The following is a 22,740-nucleotide window of genomic DNA, read 5'->3' as shown; positions in this document are numbered from 1 at the left end:
TAATGCCAACGCTAGCTAGCTAGATAATTGTTGTGATTATCCACCTCACTTAAGAAGATACCCTAGATGTAAAACGTGGTATGGTGGTTGGTGCTAACATTTAGTTTTTTGTGTTCCTGCCGTGGTGATGTCAACAGAGCGTCACTTCCTGATGGACCCTACCCAGTCCTCTACATCCAAACAATCCAAGCCACCCAACACATTACTAACTGGGACATTTGTATCCTCTGCCAAGTAGTAACCGATGAATTTTAAACCACCAGGATGAGCTGTTATAACTTTGATCTCCTGCCACCATCAGGGGAACATTTAAATTTCTATTTGCAAAATTAATGATATTCCCATCAGCCGCAGCTGCACTTTGTGTTTAGTGCTAATAAGCGATTATACCTGCTCAGCTAGTGGTGGAAAGTAACTCAGTACATCTACTCAAGTATTGTACTTCAGTACAATTTTGAGGTACTTGAGTATTTCCATTTTATACTTTAATAAAAAGTCAAATTGCAGTGATGTCCCAGTTTCATTTTTAAATTATCTACATTAAGGCTACATCATACTGTCTTCTTTTTTTTTTTAAATCTTGAGTTGAGCGCGTATCTTAATTTTTACCCTCATAACTTCTCATATGGCTTCATTTAAATAAATGTTCGAGGTCCAAAGAAGGAAAATGATCTAACATTTTACAAAAAAAAAGCATATAAAAGAGAAGAGAACAGTCTGGAAAAAGTCACAAATCTGTGTAGTAGAATTACCTTTCTTCTCCTTCCTTACCCCTTTAATCATTTTATGACCCCTCAGATTTGTCTGGTGACCCTTTAGAGATTCCTAGGTTGGGAACTAAACTGTATATAAAGTAAATAAAACTAGCTCCACTTGGAGCAGCTCCAACAGTATTTATGCGTTATTATAAATCAAATAATATAATATTATGAGTCACAGGGGCCATTTCTGCGGAACCAGTACTTTTACTTTTTATACATTAAGTACATTCCACTAATACTTGTGTACTTTTACTCAAATAAGATTTTGAATGCTGGACTAATAGAGAATTTTTACATGAATTTATTGGTACTTTAAGTAAGGATCTGATTACTTCTTATTCCACCACTGTGCAGAGAGAAACACACCTGGTAGCTTGACTGTAGATAGAATAAATGCATGTTTAGTGAGGGTCCCTGTGATATAGATTTGGGGGTTATGGCACTCAAAGCGTTAACAGGTCTGAGGGCTGTTCTGGGTAAAGTTTCTGTCCTCGACCTGTAGCTGTGGGCGTGCCAGCAGCTCTGAACACGGCTGTCAGTGTGTAAAACAGGGATATTTGTGACAACACGCTGCAGAGAGAGAGAGAGAGAGAGAGAGAGTTATGCTTTAAGTTGCATGTTTTAGTGTTTTTTAAACTCAATAATGTCTCGGATATTAAACCTGATCAACTGTCATCTGAGGAGAGATTTATCCTCGTGTGGAGGGAGTGCTCGGCTTCCTTTACTGAGAACCATCTGCTGCACTTCAAGGAAACAAGCACAAGAGAGGTGAGATAGTTCAGCTTACTCACATGTGCACATTGAACACGCTTTGGTTGTGCAATGAGTTATAAATGAGTGCGTAAAATAGACATAATGAACGTGCAGTGCGTAAAATGCGCGTAAAGCTGCACAGCTTGGTGCAACTTTACGCATAACAGAAGTCGTTGTGGTGCTTCTGCATGATGGTTTAGTTCTTTAACTCTGTTTGCAGGTGTGACAACACTGCATGTTGGAGCTGTAATAATTCACCTGTAATGTCTTTGTCTTTCTTAAAATAGACATAATTAACGTGCAGTGCGTAAAATGCGCGTAAAGTTGCACAGCTTGGTGCAACTTTATGCATAACAAAGTAGTTGTGGTGCTTCTGCACTATGGTTTAGTTCTTTAACTCTGGTTGCAGGTATGACAACACCTGCATGTTGGAGTTGTACTGATTCACCTGTAATGTGTTTGTCTTTCTCCAGTGATGCATCTTCAGCTCTGTAGTTGTGGTGCTTCTGCATGATGGTTTAGTTCTTTAGTTCTGGTTGCAGGTATGACAACAATGCATATTAGAGCTGTACTGATTCACCTGTTGTGTCTTTGTCTTTCTCCAGTGATGCCACCTCAGCTCTGAGGAAGAGGTGGAAGGACACTGCAGAGACTGTCATCATCGGTGGGGGATGTGTGGGGGTCAGCACGGCCTATCACCTGGCCAAAGGTGGCATGAAGGATGTGGTGCTGCTGGAGAAGTCTGATCTGACAGCTGGCTCCACCTGGCACGCTGTACGTCCACCAAAGTCTGCTTTTATTTATTGAATACAGGGAATGTGAAGGAAGACCCAGGTGATCTGTGTCACATAGCACCAGTGTATTGTCACATTTAAACACTTTTCCATTTCCATTTAGGTTTGCAGCTAACAATTACCAACATTATTTATTATTTTTGGTCTATAAAATATCAGAAAAATGCCATTACAATTTACTAAAGCCCAAAGTTATGTCATCAAACATTTGTTTTATCCATGCAACAGTCCAAAACACCAAATATATTCGGTTTCCAATCACATAAAACTAGGACTGCAACTAACTTGTTATTTTAATTCTCGATTTAATCTGCAGATTATCTTCTCAATTTAATAGTTTTTCCCAAAGTGGCATCCTTTAAATACTGGTTTTGTCTGACTGACAGTCATTTATGCATTGTTGCAGCCAAATCCTCCCAATGTAGAGGCTGGAACTAGGCAATATTTAACAATCGTTTCAGCCCTGTTTCCTCTAAAATTGCACTTTTTTCTTATCCCCTTTGACAGGTGTTAAACATGGATGTCTCAACTTGGATTTCTTTAATATAACGGGGCATTTTCTTGATAATTATAAACAAAATTAGTGTGTCAATCAGTCCTCTGAATAATATTCCAACTGACCACTGAGCGTCTAACGCTAGTAGTTAAGTATGGAGATCTTTCTTCCTCGACAGCCTCGTTTGGTGAAGGTGTTTGCGTCGTATCCATCGATGGCAGCTGTTAGAAGTTTTCAAGGCATCTGAGGTCTTGACCTACTTACCCTCCTACACCGTCACTCATTCACTTCACTCTGATGCTATTAATACATGTTTGACCTGTCAGATGGGAACTTACTCTGATTATGTTACTCTCCTCATCTGGGGGGGCAGGAGTCTAGTATCCCAGCATGCATTTGGGTAAGAGGCAGAGATGTGGGGGATTTTAGATTCATGTGTTTTTTTACTGTGGGAGGAAACTGAAGCACCTGAAGGACATTATACAAACACATATACCTCCTTTAGGAGTCAGTTTAAAGGTTTTGACGAACTTGTGAAAATTAATCTTAATTAAACTTTGTTTATACGCCATGTGTGGATGTCGTGCGAGCTACTAGCATGCATAAAATGCGTTTATGCTCAAAGTGTTGCTCTTTGCAGTATTCTCCAGAACACCAGAGGGAATACAAACAAAAGATTCTGTGAAGAAGCAAGAAGTCAACGAGTGTTACAGACAAAACGCTGTAAAACAAACTCCTCAATGTCGAGATGGAATTGTAATTGACTGTAAACTCATATCTTATATTCATGGACGCACTATATCACCTTTATACAAGAAAGAGTCAAGTATTAAATGTATTATAATCAAACGAAGGTTGGAAGGTTTACAAAAATTCAGATGTGCACGACCAAGTGCTGCGACAACTGGCGGAGCCTTGGCTTTGTCACCCTCGCCAGGAACACTACGGCCAGCATAAACCCCACTCTACTCTTTCATTCACAGTATTATGTTATAGGATAGTTTAGAGGTGTATTAAAATGCTGGAGAGGGTATTAAAGCTGCTATAATCATTATTTAAAGGAGTCGCGGATCGTGACAAATAATTATCACCCAACTCTGCAGCTCATCTGAGCGTTTTGGCATCTTTAAGCTCATTGTTTTGGTTTTACACCCCTCAACGTCACTGTTTTGGTTCACTCTCACTGCTCTTATTATCGTTGTTAACTGTTAAAACTGACTGTACGCTACTTGTTGATCACCAAACAGCAGGCAGACAAAGTTAGCAACCAGCTAGTGAACATAGTGGAGCATTTAGCAGCTAAAGAGGAGTTGGTGGAGACCAAAACGGAGTTAAAAGAGAGAGAATATTGGACTTATATTCATCAGATGGACACAAACACGAATCCACGTGAATGATCATGTTGCTCTGTGTCTTTCTGGATGTGTAAATAAGCAACTGTTGATGCATCTTTAAGTTGTGGGTGTTGTGTCTTTGTGGATGTATTTTCTCATCATGGTTTGTTTTGTATTTCAGGCTGGTTTGACGACATATTACCATCCAGGCATCAACCTCAAGAAAGTCCACTATGACAGCCTTAAACTGTACGAGAAGCTGGAGGCTGAGACTGGACAGGTGAGGCGCCTCGCTCGTCTCTCCTGACTGTGATGTGATGATGACGTTTTATCTGAGTGCTCATATTGTGTTTTTATCTGCAGGCAGTGGGCTTTCATCAGCCCGGCAGCGTACGTATTGCTGCAACGGCGGCTCGAGTGGACGAGATGAAGTACCAGATGAGCCGAACACACTGGCATGTGACGGAGCAGTACATGATCGGACCGGAGAAAGTCCTCGAACACTTTCCTCTGCTCAACATAGACAAGGTCCGTACCAACCAGGGAGTTTTTACTCTTATAGAGAATGTGATTCTCATCTTCATCATCTCAAAGCAGAATAGTATGACTAACAACTAAACACTCTCCTATACAAAATGTTTGAACTTGTGCAACCTCGCTTTGGTTTTGCACTTTCTTGCCGAGAGTTAGATGAGAGGATTGATGCCGCTCTCTTACCTGTCTGTTGGAAATATGAATCTACAGTCAGGACGAAGAAGTGAGACCACAAAAATGACATAATAGACAAAACTATTATTATTATTATTATTATGCATGTGTGGACACATATTCAATTCTAAATAGTTAGGGTGGCATTTCTATGTTCTATGTTAGCAGTTAAGGATGGGAAAGTCAGTCAGTTTGTCCATTAGTGTGTTGGTCATTTGGTCAATTTGTTTGTTAGATAGTCTCAAGATATCTCAACAACTACAGGTATGTACAGTATATTCATGATCCCCAAAGAAGTCTGATTTTCGTGAGCTCCTGTCCTTTTGTCAGGTCGAATTTACCCTTTGTGCACAAAGATTTTCCATGAAATATACCAGCTAAGGCTGTCCTAGACCAAAGAAGTTCTTAGGGTGCTTTCACAAGCAAACATTTAGCCTGTTTTAATCAAACTGGTGCGGTTTGTTTGGGCAGTTGTGAACGCAGTAATCGTACTCTGGTGCAGACCAAAACAACCGGACCGAGGCCGCTTACGAGAGGTGGTCTCGGACCGTTTCCAAGCGAACCAAATGTCGAATTTGTTGAGATGGATACAGGTAAACGACAGGTTAACACGAGTGGGAGAGGACCGACCTGGACTTCTGCAGATGTTTGATGTTTTCTTGACATCTGGGCCGAAGAGAACATACAGAATACGATAAATAAAGTCCACGTTTATAAAGTCATTGGAGATGAACTGGAGGAGAAGAGATTCATGTTCACAGTAGAAAGAGAAAACTCTTCAACAGCAATATATCAAAGTGTGTGATTCCCTGCATAGAAGTGGCAGCTCTGAAGATGAAAATGATAAATTCACTCCTTCCTACATGACCCTCAGCTAATTTTCTTTTTAAAAATTTGGTCCGCTTTAATTTGTGCACTCTGAAACTGAACCAGACTAAATAAAAAACGAAACAGAAGTATAAATTTGACTCTGATTCGGACTAACCGAACGGACTAATGCTTGTGAAAGCGCCTTTAGTCGACCAACACTCATACGATTTTGTCGACTAATCAATTAGTTGAATTAATCAACAGACCTGTGAAACTGAGTTTCTCTACAACAACCCACAGAAGCACCACTTTAAATCTTGTGTTTACCAGAGATGTGCTCATAAGTTTCTTAGAAATAAGTCATTCAGCATGAAAGAAGCATAAAAACTGACTAATCGACTAAAGATATCTTAGTCGACTAAGACCAAAATGACCAAGTAGGTGACTAATATTGTTACATTAAGGCATTCATGCTCCTCAGACTAAGAGCTTTTTCCATTTGAAGTCTTGCATCATCTTCAGGAGGCCAAAATGTCAAGTTGTCTCACACAAAAAACTCTTTTCAAATCATCAAATATTAGGCACATCATGCTCACAGGTGCATAAACCCCTTTAGTTAAATAAACCATGAACATAATAGAAAATCTGTTGATATGTTTCCCACTTTAGTATTAAGAGTATTATGTATAGTAATGAACATTGCAGCTTCAAGAATTTAAGAGACGTGTTTGATCAGTTAACTTCTGTGCATCAACGAAAACATTAATAATGATTAATATTGATTGTTACCTGAATATATTTTCAGGTGTTGGCAGGTCTGTACACGCCAGGCGACGGCCACATTGACCCTTACTCTCTGACTATGGCTCTGGCTGCTGGAGCTCGTATGCACGGCGCCCAGATCTACAACCCCGCCCCGGTCACCGCCCTCACCCCGACCGCTGACGGCAAGTGGGACGTCCAAACTCCTCATGGGACCATCCGCGCCAACCGCATCGTCAATGCAACGGGTATGTGCAGTACTCAAACCAGAGATAACGTCATGTGGAATGTCAAGTGTTCTTTCAGGAACATATCAAATGTGGATGGTTTGATCTTTGGTGCAATTTCAGGCTTTGATGGGGATTTTTATTTGCATCTTAGTCTGCTTTAGTTACAGTAACTAGAGGCTCATAATGTACACACTGCAGTCCATGCACCAGGGTTTATGTTAGCCGGCATCACGTGTCGTTATACGGCAGATGAAATTGTCAACGGTTAAAATGTCCGTTGGGAAATATGTCAAATAAACAAATGAATAGCGTATTAAATAGACTCATATTGAGTGGCCTATAAGATATATTGCTAAGACAACTTAATACACAAGACAATACACTTTTTGTCAAATTCAGTGAATATCTCTTCACGGTCCGCCGCCGTTCTGTGTGTGCGCTGAAAAATCAACTCATAGACGGCCCTGGTTGTGTAAACAAAATGGCTCGGACCAAGCCACTATAGGTACCGAATGTCTTTTTCTTTTTACAATTGAAGCTTTTATTGATGTTTTTGAATGAAGCTTTGAATGCCTGTCGTTATATTTTATCATGTTTTTTTGACCGCAGTGAAATTGTTGTTTTTGAAAGGCTAAACGCCAACAAATATGTATTGAAGCAGAATATTTTGTTAGATAAAAACTAGGGCAGTCAAAGTTAACGCAAAGCCGTTTTAACGCCACTAATTTCTTTAATGCAACTTGTAATTTTTTAGGTTGTAGCGGGCTCAATGTTAAAGCTAGAGTGAAGATACTGGTATCATATGAAACCTAATAAATCCATCGGTACCAACCATGTCATACTAGCTTGTCATTAAGGAGGTTAAATAACGTTTCAAACTTACACAAAATTTTGGCATGGCCATTTTCAAAGGGGTCCCTTGACCTCTGACCTCCAGATATGTGAATGTGTGAGGGTTTTTGTCCGAAAAAATGTCCAAAAAAAGTCAGAAAATTGTCCCAAAAAATTCTCAAATTGTCCCAAAAATGTAAAAAAAAAGAAAAGAAGAAAAATCAGAAAAATGTCCGAAAACAGATTCAGTCAGAAAAATTTCCGATTTTTTTTGTGAAAAATATAAATATATAAAAAAAAGTCTGAAAAATGTCTAAAAATGTCCGAAAAATATAAAAAACAAAAGTCTGAAAAATAACTGAATATGTAAGAAAAAAAGTCGGAAAAAAGTCGGAAAAAATAGTCGGAAAAATGTCCCCAAAAAATGTTTGAAAAATATATATTACATTTTTTTTTGGAAATTGTAAAAAAAAAAAAAGAAAAGAAAATTGTCTGAAAAATTTCCGAAAAAAATACAGATACTTTACAGACATGCCCACTTTATGATAATCACATGCAGTTTGGGGCAAGTCATAGTCAAGTCAGCATGCTGACACACTGACAGCTGTTGTTGCCTATTGGGCTGCAGTTTGCCATGTTATGATTTGAACATATTGTTTTATGCTAAATGCAGTACCTGTGAGGGTTTCTGGATCAATATCTGTTATTTTTTTGTGTTGTTAATTGATTTCCAATAATAAATATATACATAAAGCAGCATATTTGCCCACTCCCATGTTGATAAGAGTATTAAATACTTGACAAATCTCCCTTTTAAGGTACATTTTGAACATTTTTAGTTATATAGTGCACAAAAAGTGGAAAAGTCTCTTACTGAAATGTAACTTTCTGCTGATTAAGACAATGCAGACGTCCCATAGTGACTGTCCTATCGACCATGTTATCTGTGCACTGCAGCAGCAGCAGGAGACCTTTGCCCATGCAGACCACTGCTTGCAGAGTTCAGAGAAATTCGATTTTGGTTTGAACTTGGTCAAACCAGTTCTGGGGGGATTTTGTTGGCAAAGACTTCTTTCATCCTCGCTGCTGTTGCTTGTTTATCTGACGAGGTTCAGGAATTTGCTTCAGTCTGTCCTCCTCTCTATCCAGGAGATTGTGTAACATATAGGTCATGCATATTGGTCCTTAGTCACTTTTGTCTGCAGGAATAGTCATTTTAAAGTGAACTAACAAAACAAATGAGATAGAAACTGCAGAAAAATACTGATATACTGTATATGCATGTTTAAAATAGTGCTTTAACAGTCGCTGCGATGCATTAACTTAATGTTCTAGTACACCCCACAAGCATTAAATTGCCCTCGCAGAACACATTTTCTATAGCTCATTCACGTCTTCTTGGTCCATATTTCCGCCCCCTTTAGTTTGCACATTCTGTACTCTTCTGGTTGAAGCCAGCAAACGTTGCGGGTCCCGCTGGCATTTTGCCTCCTCTGTGTCCCACAGCCAATCCAAACAGGCCAACAGTTCACATTTCATCCAATCTTGTAGCAGCAAATCTTGCACACCTCCACACAGAAAGGTCTTTTTTTCAGCATTTTCCTTCTTTTTGTATCCAGGGACTGAAATGTCAGACTGATAGATACATCACCTGTGTGTTTGTTTGCATGAATCTTTGTCCCACAGTCAGATAATTTAACATTTTTTGTAATTTTTCCATATTGATATTGAACATGCAAATGTAGGCTTCTGCAAGTACAGACTTGTGCATTTGTGAGGTTTGTTTTTGTGCTTCAAAGATTGACAACAGATGCCGAGCTGCAGAAATCATCCCCATAATGAATCCCACATAGCAAAGGAAGAAAACAACTTCATGTTATTGTTTAAAACCCGTTGCCCACAAGCGCCTGTTTTGTTGAGCTTGCATAGCGCCAACCAACTTTAGTTAAACCTTCTCTCTGCTCTTTCTTTTAGTCTCTTATTCTCTACTGACGCCCCCATAAAGTCTCATCCAGAACCGTAACCACCTCGTTTGTCCAGCAGTCAGTCTGGAACGCAGGCGATATCCCCTCATTCCGATAAAGACCATTGAGGGCCTAAATTAAGGGCAAAGGTCAGAATGTGACCCCATAAGATCAGTTTCAAGTTATATGTCAGCCTCGTTTTGACCATTGTGTGAACCTGCAAACCTATAAATGTTATCAATAATATGCTTTAGCTCAGTGGCTCCCTCTAGATGTTGTTTAACAATGTTAATTATATAAAAGTTTATTGTTATAATTGTATTTTTTTCATGCAATGTAGGTCAGTTTGGTCAAGTCTGCATTGGAATAGCATCTGGATGTTTCAACCATTTACCCGTTGTTACTATTTAAGCCGTTTAGAGCTGCAACGATTAATCGATTAGTTGTCAACTATTAAATTAATCCCCAACTTTTAAAAGTTAATACTTTAAAGAAATGTGTGGTGTTATTATTTTTATTATTTATTATTTATTTATTATTATATAATATTATTTATTATTTATTTTATTTGTTTTATCATTTATATTTTTTTTAAATCAAATTGCAATTTCTATTTTATCAAATTAATTAAGTGTCCTAACGATATTTCCACGTATCCCCTGGCAATGAAATGCATAGTTACCCTCTGGTATTTAACCTGTGACCTTCTGAACACATTTTGACCTCAGTATTACACATTTAGATTAATAAATAACAGCGTGGACGGCTGCCGTGGTCGCAGCAGGACTCGTTTCAAAGGATGTTTTTATTCCGGTGAGCTTGTTGACTCCATTCATCACTGCTCCTGGGTAACCGGGTGAATCGGCCCTGTGTGCAGGCGTCTGGTAAACACGCTCCTCTGCTGCCCAGCTCTTGCATAAACTGCCTTATCTGGGTGTTGTGTGCATGCACCTCCACCCTCATGAGATAAAAGTTCACACATATGGTGCACATACATGATATACATGTTGGAATGTTAATTGGCTGCAGACTTGTATGCAATTAAACATTTGAAATCTAATGGCGGCAGCAGGGATCAACAGGTTTGGTGCCCCCATCAGGATCCAGCCTCACCCTCCAGGTCACAGCAGCTGATTTGGCACAAAGTCCACATTGTTCAGTTCACATGTCCCACATACAGACGGCATATTTGTTGTGTGTCTGTTAATGTATGAACCAGCTGGTGGAACATTTAGCAGCAGAAAAAGACGGGTATTTTTTTACCGTTTGTATCTGCTGGATGAGCTGCTGAAAAGTTTCCGCTGTTACATAATGTACTGTAAAGCCCAGAGGCTGCTCTGAAACAAAATGACATCCTGTGTTCTCACAGACGGGTCCGATGTCTTTTAGAAAACACATATATAATGTTGGTGGTTTGGTCTGACAGTGTGGCTCGGGGAAGAACTGTTTGAGCTGCTAACATTTCATTTAACCACACAATTGTATTTGCACTTTATCGGCTCTTGTGCTTTTGTTTTTTTGTTCTATTTTATAAATACTGGGGCGTTAAAACAGGAGGTCCTCGTGGTGATTACAAAAAGTTCTGTGTGGGCACTGGGTTTCTATTTTTGTTGTGCTTATTTCTGAATGTTTGCATTTTACAGCCTTAAAATCACAGGATGATGCATGCACCCTGTCCTGTATATATTTTTAATCTACTGGTACAAACCTTCTAATTAAAGGGTCAGTTCAACCACATTACCACATTTACCCCTGGTGGTTTCTATCCCTTTACTGTAATCACATTTCCTGTGTTTTTGGTCCGTCTGTTATCTCAAAAGACAATGAAAGTAATTATAAACCTGTTGGAAAGTCCGATCACGGTCTGTTAAGTCGCTGCTGAATCATTTCCTACCAATTAGAGTAAGAGGGGCGTCACTGTGGGCGTAACTTCTTACTTACAAACAGATTCATTCATCTTTGCGTCCACCAGGTGACGTAAACTCCTTAAAGATCCAATAAGAACATACTGAGAACATACTGAGAACATACTGTACTGCCAAAAGTTGCCTAAAGACTGGTACAGTGGAAGCAGTGGGGAGGGAGATAATTTGCTTTCTTGCGAGGAGTTAGATCAGAAGATTGACATCACTCTTATATGTGTCTGTTGAATCAGTCAGCAGGTTAAAGCTTAGCATAAAGCTCTGTTTAAAGCTAAAACAATGTGCCTATATGTTGTGTTTAATCCATACATTTCTTGGCAGAGCGCCGCCGGCTCCTAACTGCTCATAAAAAAATAGCAGCTGCGTCGTTTTTCCACTCGTTACAAGAAAGGAATGAGAAACTCTGTTCTTTAATGAGATTTAGAGCTGCTGGTTCGGCAGGTTTTGTTACCTGTGGACAGAGACAGGCTAGCTGTTTCCCCCCGTTTCCAGTCTTTATGCTAAGCTAAGCTAATTCTTCTTCTCTCATGGCTGTAGCCGTAAGGCCGGGATCAGATAGAGTACGTTTTGCAGGTGGAAAACGCAAAGTGGACCGCTTTTTGTTGCCTGAACAGTTGCTAAGTCTTTTATTTATATATATATATATATATTTATATTATTTATATATTATTATTATTATTATTATTATTATTATTATTATTATTATTATTATTATTATTATTATTATATATTAGTAATATATAATATATATAATTATTATTTTATTATTAATAATTATTATTAAATTATTTATTATATATATATAATGATGTTGGGTGCTTTTCCGCCCTGAGTTTAATTGTTTTTTAACTCGAGGCGTTCAGGATGCTTCTGTAAAAATGCGAGGTGCTTAGAGGAGAAAAGCGCTAGGCGCTCAGCAACTCAAAAGCAGCGTTCGAAACGCTTCTCTCTCATTGAACAAACAATTACAAAAGGCCACCCCCGGCTGCTAAAACACACTCATCAGGACCTAATATCTACTAGGGCTGTTTTTAACATTTTTGAACTAACATATAATTCATTGAAACTAATTCAAACCCACATAGCAGATCTGACTTTATCTTGTTAGTTGATTTATCTCTGTTTGTTGGTTTTTAAGGTTTCTGGGCGCGGGAGGTGGGCAAGATGATCGGGTTCGAACACCCGACCATCCCGGTGCATCACCAGTACGTCGTGACGGCGACGGTACCGGAGGTGAAGGCTCTGAAGAAGGAGCTGGCCGTCATCAGGGACCTGGAGGGTTCGTACTACCTGCGCCAGGAGAGAGACGGCCTGCTGTTCGGCCCGTATGAGAAGATGGAGAAGATGGTGCTGCAGGACTCCTGGGTCAGAGATGGAGTTCCTCCAGGTCAGTCTGCCGTGGACACAAATTCCTCTGGAAACCATTTTTTATATCTTTGAACTAACCGTCTGTGTCTCTGCTGCAGGTTTCGGTAAAGAGCTGTTTGAGTCGGACCTTGACAGGATAATGGAGCACGTTGAGATGGCCATGGAGATGGTCCCTGTGCTGAAGAAAGCTGACATCATCAACATCGTGTCCGGACCAATCACGTACACCCCTGACCTGCTGCCCATGGTCGGACCACACCAAGGAGTTCGCAACTACTGGACGGCCATTGGCTTCGGGTACGTGTTGGGGGACAGAGGTCGGTTTGCACCTTTTAGTTACAAGAGGCCTGAGTCATAATGTTTTTGTATTTCCAGGTATGGAGTCATCCACGCCGGCGGTATCGGTAAGTACCTGAGTGACTGGATCAGGAACGGGGAGCCTCCTTACGACCTGATAGAATGCGACCCCAACCGCTACGGCAAATGGGCAGACGTGCCCTTCCTGTGCGCCAAAGCTCGAGAATCCTATGGCTTCAACAATGTGGGTAAGAAGAAAACACGACACAGTTGCACATTCCTCAGTCTAAACCTTCTCTTTTTACCATCACTAAACGTTTTAACCGTCTCTTCTTCACTCTGTTGGTCTCTCCAGTCGGCTACCCGAAGGAGGAGCGATTCGCCGGTCGACCAACCTACAGAAAAAGCGGCGTTTACGAGCTACTGAAGGACAAAGCATCCATGGGCTTTCACGCTGGCTGGGAACAACCTCACTGGTTCCACAAACCTGGAGATGACATCGGATACAAGTAAGGCCTCCAGTTAGCAGAGCTGGTATGAAACATTATGTTAACGAGTGCAGCGCCCGTTCAAAACATGCCTGTTTAGAACGGGCCGAGTGCTTGGCCTGTGGTGTTGCTGCTTGATCCGCTCATACAAACAACTTCACATTCAATACTGCAATTCCTTCGGTCCTGAGCAAAACACCTGTCATGACAAAGGTGCATCACACACCCAAGTTGTGGCTAATTGCAGTCAGAAACATCGGTGAAATACACTTAGCGAAGGTGTTAATTTCCAAATAGGCATCTTAGTCTCTTGCTTTGACATAACCACCGTAATTATAAAGTAGAGCAATTAGCGGAGGTATTTTGCTGGAGGTAACGTTATTAGTGGGGCTGTCAATCAATTAAAAAGTGAAAGGTGATTAAACACATGATTGTCCATAGTTAATTGCGATTAATCGCATCTGTTTAAAATGTACCTTAAAGGGAGATTTGTCAAGTATTTAACACTCTTATCAACGTGGGAGTGGACAAATATGCTGCTATACCAAACAAAGATGCTTTTTGAAGTCTGTAGAATCTGACATTTAGGCTAGAACATCTCTGCAGCACCACGATATTTAATTTAAAGTGGTGTTTTGACACACATTTCACCTTTAAAGGTCCCATATTATAAAAAAGTGATGTTTTCATGTTTTTTTTATTATAAAGCAGGCTTAAGTCCTATATAAATACTGTGAAAGTATCGAAACACTCAATCCACAGGGAAATACACACAGCCCGTATTCAGAAACTCTGCATTTGAAACAAGCTGTCAGAATTTCTGTCCATTTGTGATGTCACAAATATACAATATTTAGACCCTTTACACAGATTTTAAGCGTAAACATTCTAAATGTGTCTCAGTTTATTCCTGGTTGCAGTGTATGTGAATGTCATCAGCGGACAGATAGTACACATGGACCCAAGCTGTTGCCTAGCAACGCAATTCTGTTGCAATTCCGTCAAAATGCGCTAAAACGGAGCGTTTCAGACAGAGGGTAAATACAGGCATATTCAGGCTGACAGTATGAGGAAAATAAAGGGTATTTTGAAAACATTACAGCATGTAAACATGTTCTAGTAGAAACATAAAATACAAGTATGAACCTGAAAATGAGCACGATATGGGACCTTTAACAAATATTGCACCTTCTGCGGTTTGAAAATTGCAGTAGGCCATATCACGGCTCTAAACTGTACAACCCAGATATGAGGGAACAAAAGACGTCGTGCAGTCAGCGGTGACTCTCCCACATCTCCCAACAACCCTGCGGCAAATCACCACAAAACCTAATCTGGTGTGAATGCAGCCATAGACCGAAACAATAACCGGCATGTCAAGAATAAACATTTGAACAAAATGTTCCTGTAACTGCTTTATAAATATAATTACTAACTGCTGTTGCAAACCTGTATTTAACCAGCTTTCACACATTGCTGCAGTAGAGCAGCACCACCCTCACTTCCTGTTTGACAGCAGCCTCTCATCACTGTGGAGGAAGACGGAGAATATAGTAATTTAGTGACAGCAGAGCACAAAGAAAGACGCTTTCTGCTGGATATGCAGGCTTGTTGGAATAAATGTTTCAGGACACAATGTTCTTGGCTGGAAGCTCAAACACATGTTCTCCTCCTGAGCTCCACTCAGCACACATCATCCAACTGTGAGCAGCAGCATAAGAGAACTATTTAGATATATAGATACCACACTGGGAAAGAACAGGACAGCTGCTAACACACTGCTAACACATGCAGATAATCTATCAATGCCTGCGTTTAACACAAACTTCACATGTGACGGATCTCATCCTGAAGATATGTGCTGAGACATTATATAAAAACCACACCGGCGAGTGTTTGGAGTCTTGTCAGACCAGTTGGTCCGCTCCGTAGCTGCATACCTGGCTCATATCTGTGATATGGAGGTTTGTGTTTGTACAGTCATAATAGCTGTATTGTATTTTTAGGAGCACTGTTGGTATGTTTCTATAGGGGGAAGTCAATGTCAGTTTGTTGATCCACTACTTTACTTAAATATCTCAACAACTGTTGGATGTATTGTCATGAGATTCTGAGTAGACGTTCATGACTTTGAGAGGATGAATCTTACCGACTTTGGTAATCCTCTGACTTTTATGTTCAGTATTTTTATTATAACAACCGATATAAAGTGATGATTGATTGCTTTGTATTATACAGGCCCAGTTTCAGACGCACCAACTGGTTCAGCCCAGCTGGCAGAGAGTGCAAACTGGTGATGGAGAAGGTCGGAGTGATCGACCTGACGCCGTTTGGCAAGTTCGTGGTGAAGGGGAAGGACTCGCACAAGCTGCTGGACCGCCTGTTTGCCAACACCATGCCCAAGGTAGAGCTCTTTATTAACACCAGTGTGGGTTTTTAGATGTGAACGCCTCCTCATCAACGACTCATCACCCTTCTGACCTTCAGGTGGGACTGACTAACATCAGCCACATGCTGACACCCGCTGGGAGAGTCTTTGCCGAGGTCACCATCACCCAGCTGTCACCGGGAGAGTTCCTGCTCATCACCGGATCGGGGTCGGAGGGACACGACCTCAGGTGAAACTCTTTACTCATGCTTGATCTCACTCAAGTTCATATTTTTCATCAAAAGTTGTCGCACGTTTACGCATCGAAAAAGAGTTATTTGACCACTCAGAGCCACCGTCCCTGCAAACGTCATCATCTAAATGGCGTCTGATAAGCTGATTCACCTCGTCTCCCAGCACAAAGCACTTCACAATAAAGAAATAAAAGAATACAGATGCAGAATTTAAAGGTAGATTGTGGCAGGTGATTGCAGAACAGCTTGGAATTGGGATGATCACAAAACAAAAGGATGTAGGGAAGATTTGACAGTAGTGATTGTGCTCTCGGCAGCTAAACGATAGCTTCTTGCCAACGTCATTCATTCATTAGCCATAAATATACATATTGATTGACAATTTTCTAATTGTTGCACACAAGATATAATTTGTTCCCTCAATTAAATTAAATCGTTCCCATGTTTTGATTAATTTGGGTGCACAACATAGTAATTCATGGCCTCAATTTAGTGAAAACGTGCACAGCAGATCCGCTGGTTACATTTTGTGCAAACAGCATCAGACAGCATCAGACATAACTACAGAACCTGTCATGCTTACGTGTCGAATTATTCTACACAGTTCCTTCTGCACATCAACAGGCGTGTAGGAGACACATTGAAAAGAGTTCACAGCTCTAAGAACAGTTGGGTGCGTCATCTTTTTTAAAACCAGACTGGCGGTCTGGTACCCTACATATTTATCTATTATAGCGTACAGGTAGATGTCAGACTGTGATTAGCAACACAATGAGATGCTCCCTGTCAGGTGCGTCGGGGGTGTGCCAAATGTACTTCTTGTAACTCCGTGGCCAGGTTAATTCAGTGCACCTGTGGCGCCCTTAGGCACGGGGTGGGATCAGAAAGAAGGCTTTATTATAGGAAGGTGTATTAGTGGCTGTGACAATCATATTACATTCCTTGAATCGCAGCGCTCTCCCCGTCATGATGCACTGACAGTTTTGAACCTAAACAATCTCTAGCACATCATGTTGCTCATTGCAACCACACATCTACCTGTAGACTATTATAATTAAAAATGTGGAGCTCAGACAACATTTTGGCCTTGTTTAAAACAGATGATGCACGGGTGAAAGACTTTATGCCTCGTTCACGCTACACAAGCTTTTTGGAGCTCCCTGACAAAAGCCCCAGATCAAAGGCAAATCACATCGGCCTCTCGAGCGTATATCTCTGGAGATATATATCTCCAGATATATCAGGACCTATCAGGGACTCCGGCCACGAGCTACAGCCAATGAGAGCGTGAGACACGGGTTGATGGGAAACCTGGAGGAGGAGGGGTCGCCTGTAACAACAGGAACTTACTGTATGTGCTGCATTTGCAACACGGAGCAAAGTTGTTGTTGCCCCGAGAGGAATAAATAGTAAAAAAGTTTGTGTAAACAGGCTATTTTGTGAACACGTGCCAACGACAACATCAGCAATGTGTCTCCCGTACGGTATCACGTCATTTACCGTGTATTTCTTGCATGTGTTTTTGTGACTAAACGTAGTTTGGAGACCTCATCGGGGGTTCCTCCTGGTGAAAGATCTTGTTAGTCTGTGACCTGTCGTCGGTCAGTCATGTAGTGTGAAAACCACGACGACTTAAAGACTCCCGATTACAAGTAAGCAAGTCGTGTAGTGTGAACTTGGCTTTCAGGAGCGGACTGTCCGGAGGGAGTTATAAGTGGAGCGAGAAGTTTTAAATGATTCACAATTTTTCACTTACACGCCTGTTGATGAGCAGAATAATTAATCAAAACCACACGTTTGATTTTGATGTGCACATTAGCACGAGGGGTTGAGTCTGATGCTGGTTGCACGAAATGTAACCAGCACATCTGCCGTGCGTAATTGAAACTGAGGGAACGAATTAGATATCGTGCGCACAAATTAGTAAATTGTGGCCTCAATATATATATATATATATATATATACTTTTTTCACTGTATGGTCACTCCTGGGTTCTGTAATTCTCTAACACAGTTGTTCATGTTTTGTACTGATGATTCAACTGATAGAGTTTCACATCCATCCAAACTAAAAGGAAAGAAACGTTTGCTTCCAGGGGCGCCCAAAGTCTCAAGGATTCAAGGAATTTATTGTCACATGCATTAAAATGCCACCAGTGCATTTTCATACAATGAAAAACAGTCATTAAAAAGGTTAAAAAATAGCTCCTTCCACTTTGCAAATCTATGAATTGTGGTCATTGTAGTTTTAGTGCTTAGAAACATTGTGTCATGCTTTCTGAAAGACGACACTCTAAGAAATGTCAGTTTTGATGCAGTATTTTCATGCATCTAATTAACCACGGCCACATGCATGAACCTGCACACACAGAAGTAGACAAACTATATTCATTTAGCAGAGAACAGCGAGTACGTGACGTTAGTTCGGGGTCACTCACACCCTGGACAGAGTCGAGTCTCAAGCTGTGCTGAAGAAAACTCTCTCACCGTCTGTTTTATACGACAGAAACCTAAAACCTCATAGCAGCTGTTAACACAACTCCCCTCCGTTTGCTCCAATCAGGAGGCAGTACGTTAAAACATTCACTCAAACCATCTCTCTACAGCAGCCTGAGGGAGGACGGGACCGTTTCATGCTATGTAGCGAACTCTAGTGGTGACGCCACCACGCTACAGAGGAAGAGTTCAACGAGGTCACATCACCCTGAGACTCTTCACACGTGGCTGAGATGTGGCAAAATGTGAAATACTTTTAGTTAGGGAAAGAAATTATGCTATTAAGTCAGCGTAACTCACCAAAACGCATTTTGTGTATCCTTGAGGTGTAACAAATGTTTCCTTCCTCTTCCCTGTCTTTGTTGGCACTTTGCTGTATGTCTTGGCGAACTATGGCCTCCTAAACGGGGACACACTCATAGAAAAATAGTTCCATAGCGCTACTAGACTCCACAGGGAACCTTTAACCTTTAACCCTGTATAATGCATTTGTCACTCAGGCAAATAAGATGACATGCAGAGAAGCTGTAATGATACGATATTAGAGTCTTCTTCTTTTTGGATTTGACCTCAGGTGGATCGAGGCAGAAGCTGAAGACGGCAGATACGACGTGGACATCAGCAACGTGACAGAAGATATCGGCGTGTTGGGCATCGCAGGACCAAACTCTCGTAAAGTTCTCCAGAAGCTGACAGACGCTGATTTGAGCGACGCCGGGTTCAAATTCCTCCACTGCAAGTCCATCAAGTTGGCCGGCATTACCGTCCGGGCCATCAGGATCTCCTACACAGGTACTGCACACTTTGAGAAGTTACGTCCTCTTTGCCTTAAAGGGAGAGTTCAGGTGTTTTGAAGTCGGGTTGAATGAGGTTCTTATCCATAGTCAGCGTTATCAATTAATTGTTTAATTTCGCAAGCAAAACCTGTCAAACGTGACGTTTTCCAGTTTCTCAATGTGAGAATTTGCTCCTTTTCCTTGTTTTACATGATGGTAAACTGAGTATCTTTGAGTTTTGGACTCTTACTATTAATGTTTCTTGTTAAATAGGTGTATTACAAGAAGAACCACAAATACACTCATGCACTAAAGACTACCTGTGCTGTGTATCTTGTGTGTCTGTGTGTGTGTGTTTAGGTGAGCTCGGCTGGGAGCTGTACATCGAGCAGAAGCACATGGCAGCTGTGTATCAGGCCATGATGGACGCAGGAAAAGACCAAGGCATCGACAATTTCGGCACCTACGCCATGTCCTCCCTCCGACTGGAGAAGGGCTTCAGAGGCTGGGGAGCTGAGGTACACACACATACACACATACACACACACACACACACACACACACACACACACACACACACACACACACACACACACACACACACACACACACACACACAAGGGGGAATTAAAGGAATATTTCATCACAACTTGTCATTTTTTGTTCAAATCAAACAAACGCTATATAACATGTTAATTATTGAGCTATAGAGCAGCTGGTAGGCGTAGATTTTGTTACCTTTGGACAGAGCCAGGCTAGCTGTTTCCCCCCCTTATCTGACAACTTTAAAGAAAATCAATATCAGTTAAGGTCTACGCTATATTTAGAGTATTTTCACCGCTTTACCTCGCCATCAGACAGACCTTTAACAACGGGGAACTGAAGCCGTTATATCGCTCTCTTCAAAGCCACCAGACTCCAGTCACAAAAACAGTAATTTTACCTCTCAGAACACGGAGTTGCTGGTCTACCGCTGCATCGATCGGTTAGTTAGTTTGTGTTTTTGTGTGACTTTCTGATCTGAACTAACGTGGCGTCCACAGCAGTACGTTGCTTAGCCTCCGTACCGGTACTCCTGTCTGCTTCTCCTAACTGGGAGCACGCCGACCACCATCTAAGTTACTGTATGTAATGTTAATACACTGACTTTAAGGATGTATATATACTGTGCATGTAGCAGCGTCATCATACACAAACCTACGTCAGGTCACGTGGGAAAAAGTCTTTAGAAGGACTTGAAGGGAAAATAGTATTTTGACTCCAAAACATACTTTGACTAAAATGTTAATGTTTAGATTTGAATACAGAAGGAACACCACTGGGAAGTTACAGAATGACTTCATGAGTTATGTCGATCTTTACAGATGAACTGTGACACAAATCCTCTGGAGGCTGGATTGGAATATTTCATCAAACTGAACAAGGTAACCATCCATCCTGTGCATTTTATTTACATACATTAACTGTTTTATATCCAAGTATCTATGATGTATTTCCTGTATAACCAGGAATAAGTTCTGAAGGCTGTCTGTTTCTGTGTTCGTTCAGCCCGCTGACTTTATTGGCAAAGCAGCCCTTCAGGAGATCAAAGCGAAGGGCCTGAAGAGGAAGTTGTCCTACATCACGCTGGACACGGACGACATCGACCCTGAAGGCAACGAGACCATCTGGCTCAACGGCAAGGTTAGCAACAGCCGAGGTTGTTTTGGTGTTATTTGGTTATTTTGTGGTTATTCTCACATGAGTGTCTCGTCTCACCAGGTGGTCGGTAACACGACATCCGGCGCCTACAGCTACAGCACCCAGCAGAGCCTGGCGTTCGCCTACCTGCCTGTGGAGCTGTGCTCGGTGGGCCAGAAGGTGGAGGTGGAGCTGCTGGGGAGGAAATACCCCGCGATGGTCATCCAGGAGCCCTTAGTCCTCACCGAGCCCACACGGACCCGGCTGCAGAAGAAAGCAAAGGGGAAAGCATAAGACTGTCCTCGGATCAGTTTCTCACCCGCTAATGAAGAACGATTTTACTGTGATGTATCAATGAGAGTCTTATGTGGATGTGGATGTGTGGCCAGTTTAGGGGGAAAAGAGTCGCATCACTTCACAACTTCCTGTTTGGTCTAGACGAGGAGGAAGTTCAGCATGTGAGACTGCTTTAGTACGTCTTATGAATGTGTTTATGAGCAAAGGGAAATCAACGACTGTCTGTCCACGATGTCTTACGGTGCTGGAAGAGTAATTTACTTTTTTGTAATTCCTTGAATGGATGTGAAATGTTTTACAGGTCAACAGTTTGCTTGATTCTTGAAATTTCAGCTGAAACGGTACAAATGAAAAAATGTGTTTATTTGAAAACAAAAAAAATAAATAGCGCTTCATTTTTCATGATCATGATAAGAGCGCTCTGGGACTGTGTTAAATGTGACAACATATATAAACACCAATAACCAAAACAAACAGAATGCTTGCAAACTTGTACAAAGATTGTTTTATAAATCTGTCTTTTTTTTCTAATATGTAATTAAATCTGTTTACATTAATAACTTGATAATTAAATCAATGCACTCACTGTCTCATATGAAGTGTTTGTGTCTTAACTCCTTCCTCTCCTCCATCCTTCCTCAGTCTTCTTTCATTTTCTTAAGCTTTATAAGATTTTATTTTTATTTCATAATAGTTTTTATTTAAAATTACCTTTTTTCAAAAGTCTATTTTTCCCAATTCTCCTGACTGAATAATGTAAATAGTAAGAACCACTTTTGCAACAACGGCCCCTGCTTGTATAATACAATACTGTAATATACAGTACATACATTATGCAGTAATACAATATAATGAAGTATATACTGTATAAAAGAAATAAAAAACTACCTTGACATATATTATAATTTAATAATATATATAAAAGCACAATATTAGGCTATATATATGGCGGTATGAGTAATATAATGCAATGTAAAATATATTACTACTTCTTCATTACATCCAAATTTTCATTATCAATTAATCTTTTATTGGCTCATTGATTAATTGTTTTCTCAGAAATTAGTAAAACATTTTGCACGTTTTGTCTCAACAGTCCAAAACCCCCAAAAAATAATTTAAAGAGACGGAAAACAGAGAAAAACTGCTAATTTTAGAGGCATTTTTGCCAGAAAAATGAGTGAAACGACTAATAAATAATCAAAATAGTGGCAGATTAATTCAAGATTCAAAATTCAAGCCCTTCATTGTCATTGTGTAGTGCAACGAAATTATATTGTGACAATCCCATAGGTGCTAATGAAAAGACAATACAAAAAAAAAGAGATAGTGCAATATAAATATAAAAAAAT

At 40.6% G+C, this 22,740-nt stretch overlaps 1 protein-coding gene across 1 annotated transcript; it reads left to right on the top strand.

Moving 5' to 3' along the window:
- Positions 1-1,272: 1,272 nt before the first annotated feature.
- Positions 1,273-21,983, top strand: dmgdh (dimethylglycine dehydrogenase). Its single transcript, XM_074616721.1, has 16 exons — positions 1,273-1,529; positions 2,120-2,288; positions 4,320-4,418; positions 4,502-4,666; positions 6,462-6,666; positions 12,504-12,752; positions 12,832-13,030; positions 13,109-13,278; positions 13,386-13,539; positions 15,757-15,922; positions 16,006-16,136; positions 19,210-19,427; positions 19,772-19,929; positions 20,776-20,835; positions 20,960-21,094; positions 21,173-21,983. Exons 1-16 carry the CDS (start codon positions 1,405-1,407, stop codon positions 21,383-21,385), a joined length of 2,616 nt encoding a protein of 871 aa, XP_074472822.1. The 5' UTR covers positions 1,273-1,404; the 3' UTR covers positions 21,386-21,983.
- Positions 21,984-22,740: the final 757 nt, after the last annotated feature.

This window comes from Sebastes fasciatus, chromosome 19 (genome assembly GCF_043250625.1).
Source record: "Sebastes fasciatus isolate fSebFas1 chromosome 19, fSebFas1.pri, whole genome shotgun sequence".
Taxonomy (NCBI): domain Eukaryota; kingdom Metazoa; phylum Chordata; class Actinopteri; order Perciformes; family Sebastidae; genus Sebastes; species Sebastes fasciatus.
This window is presented reverse-complemented; position numbering and strand designations above follow the sequence as displayed.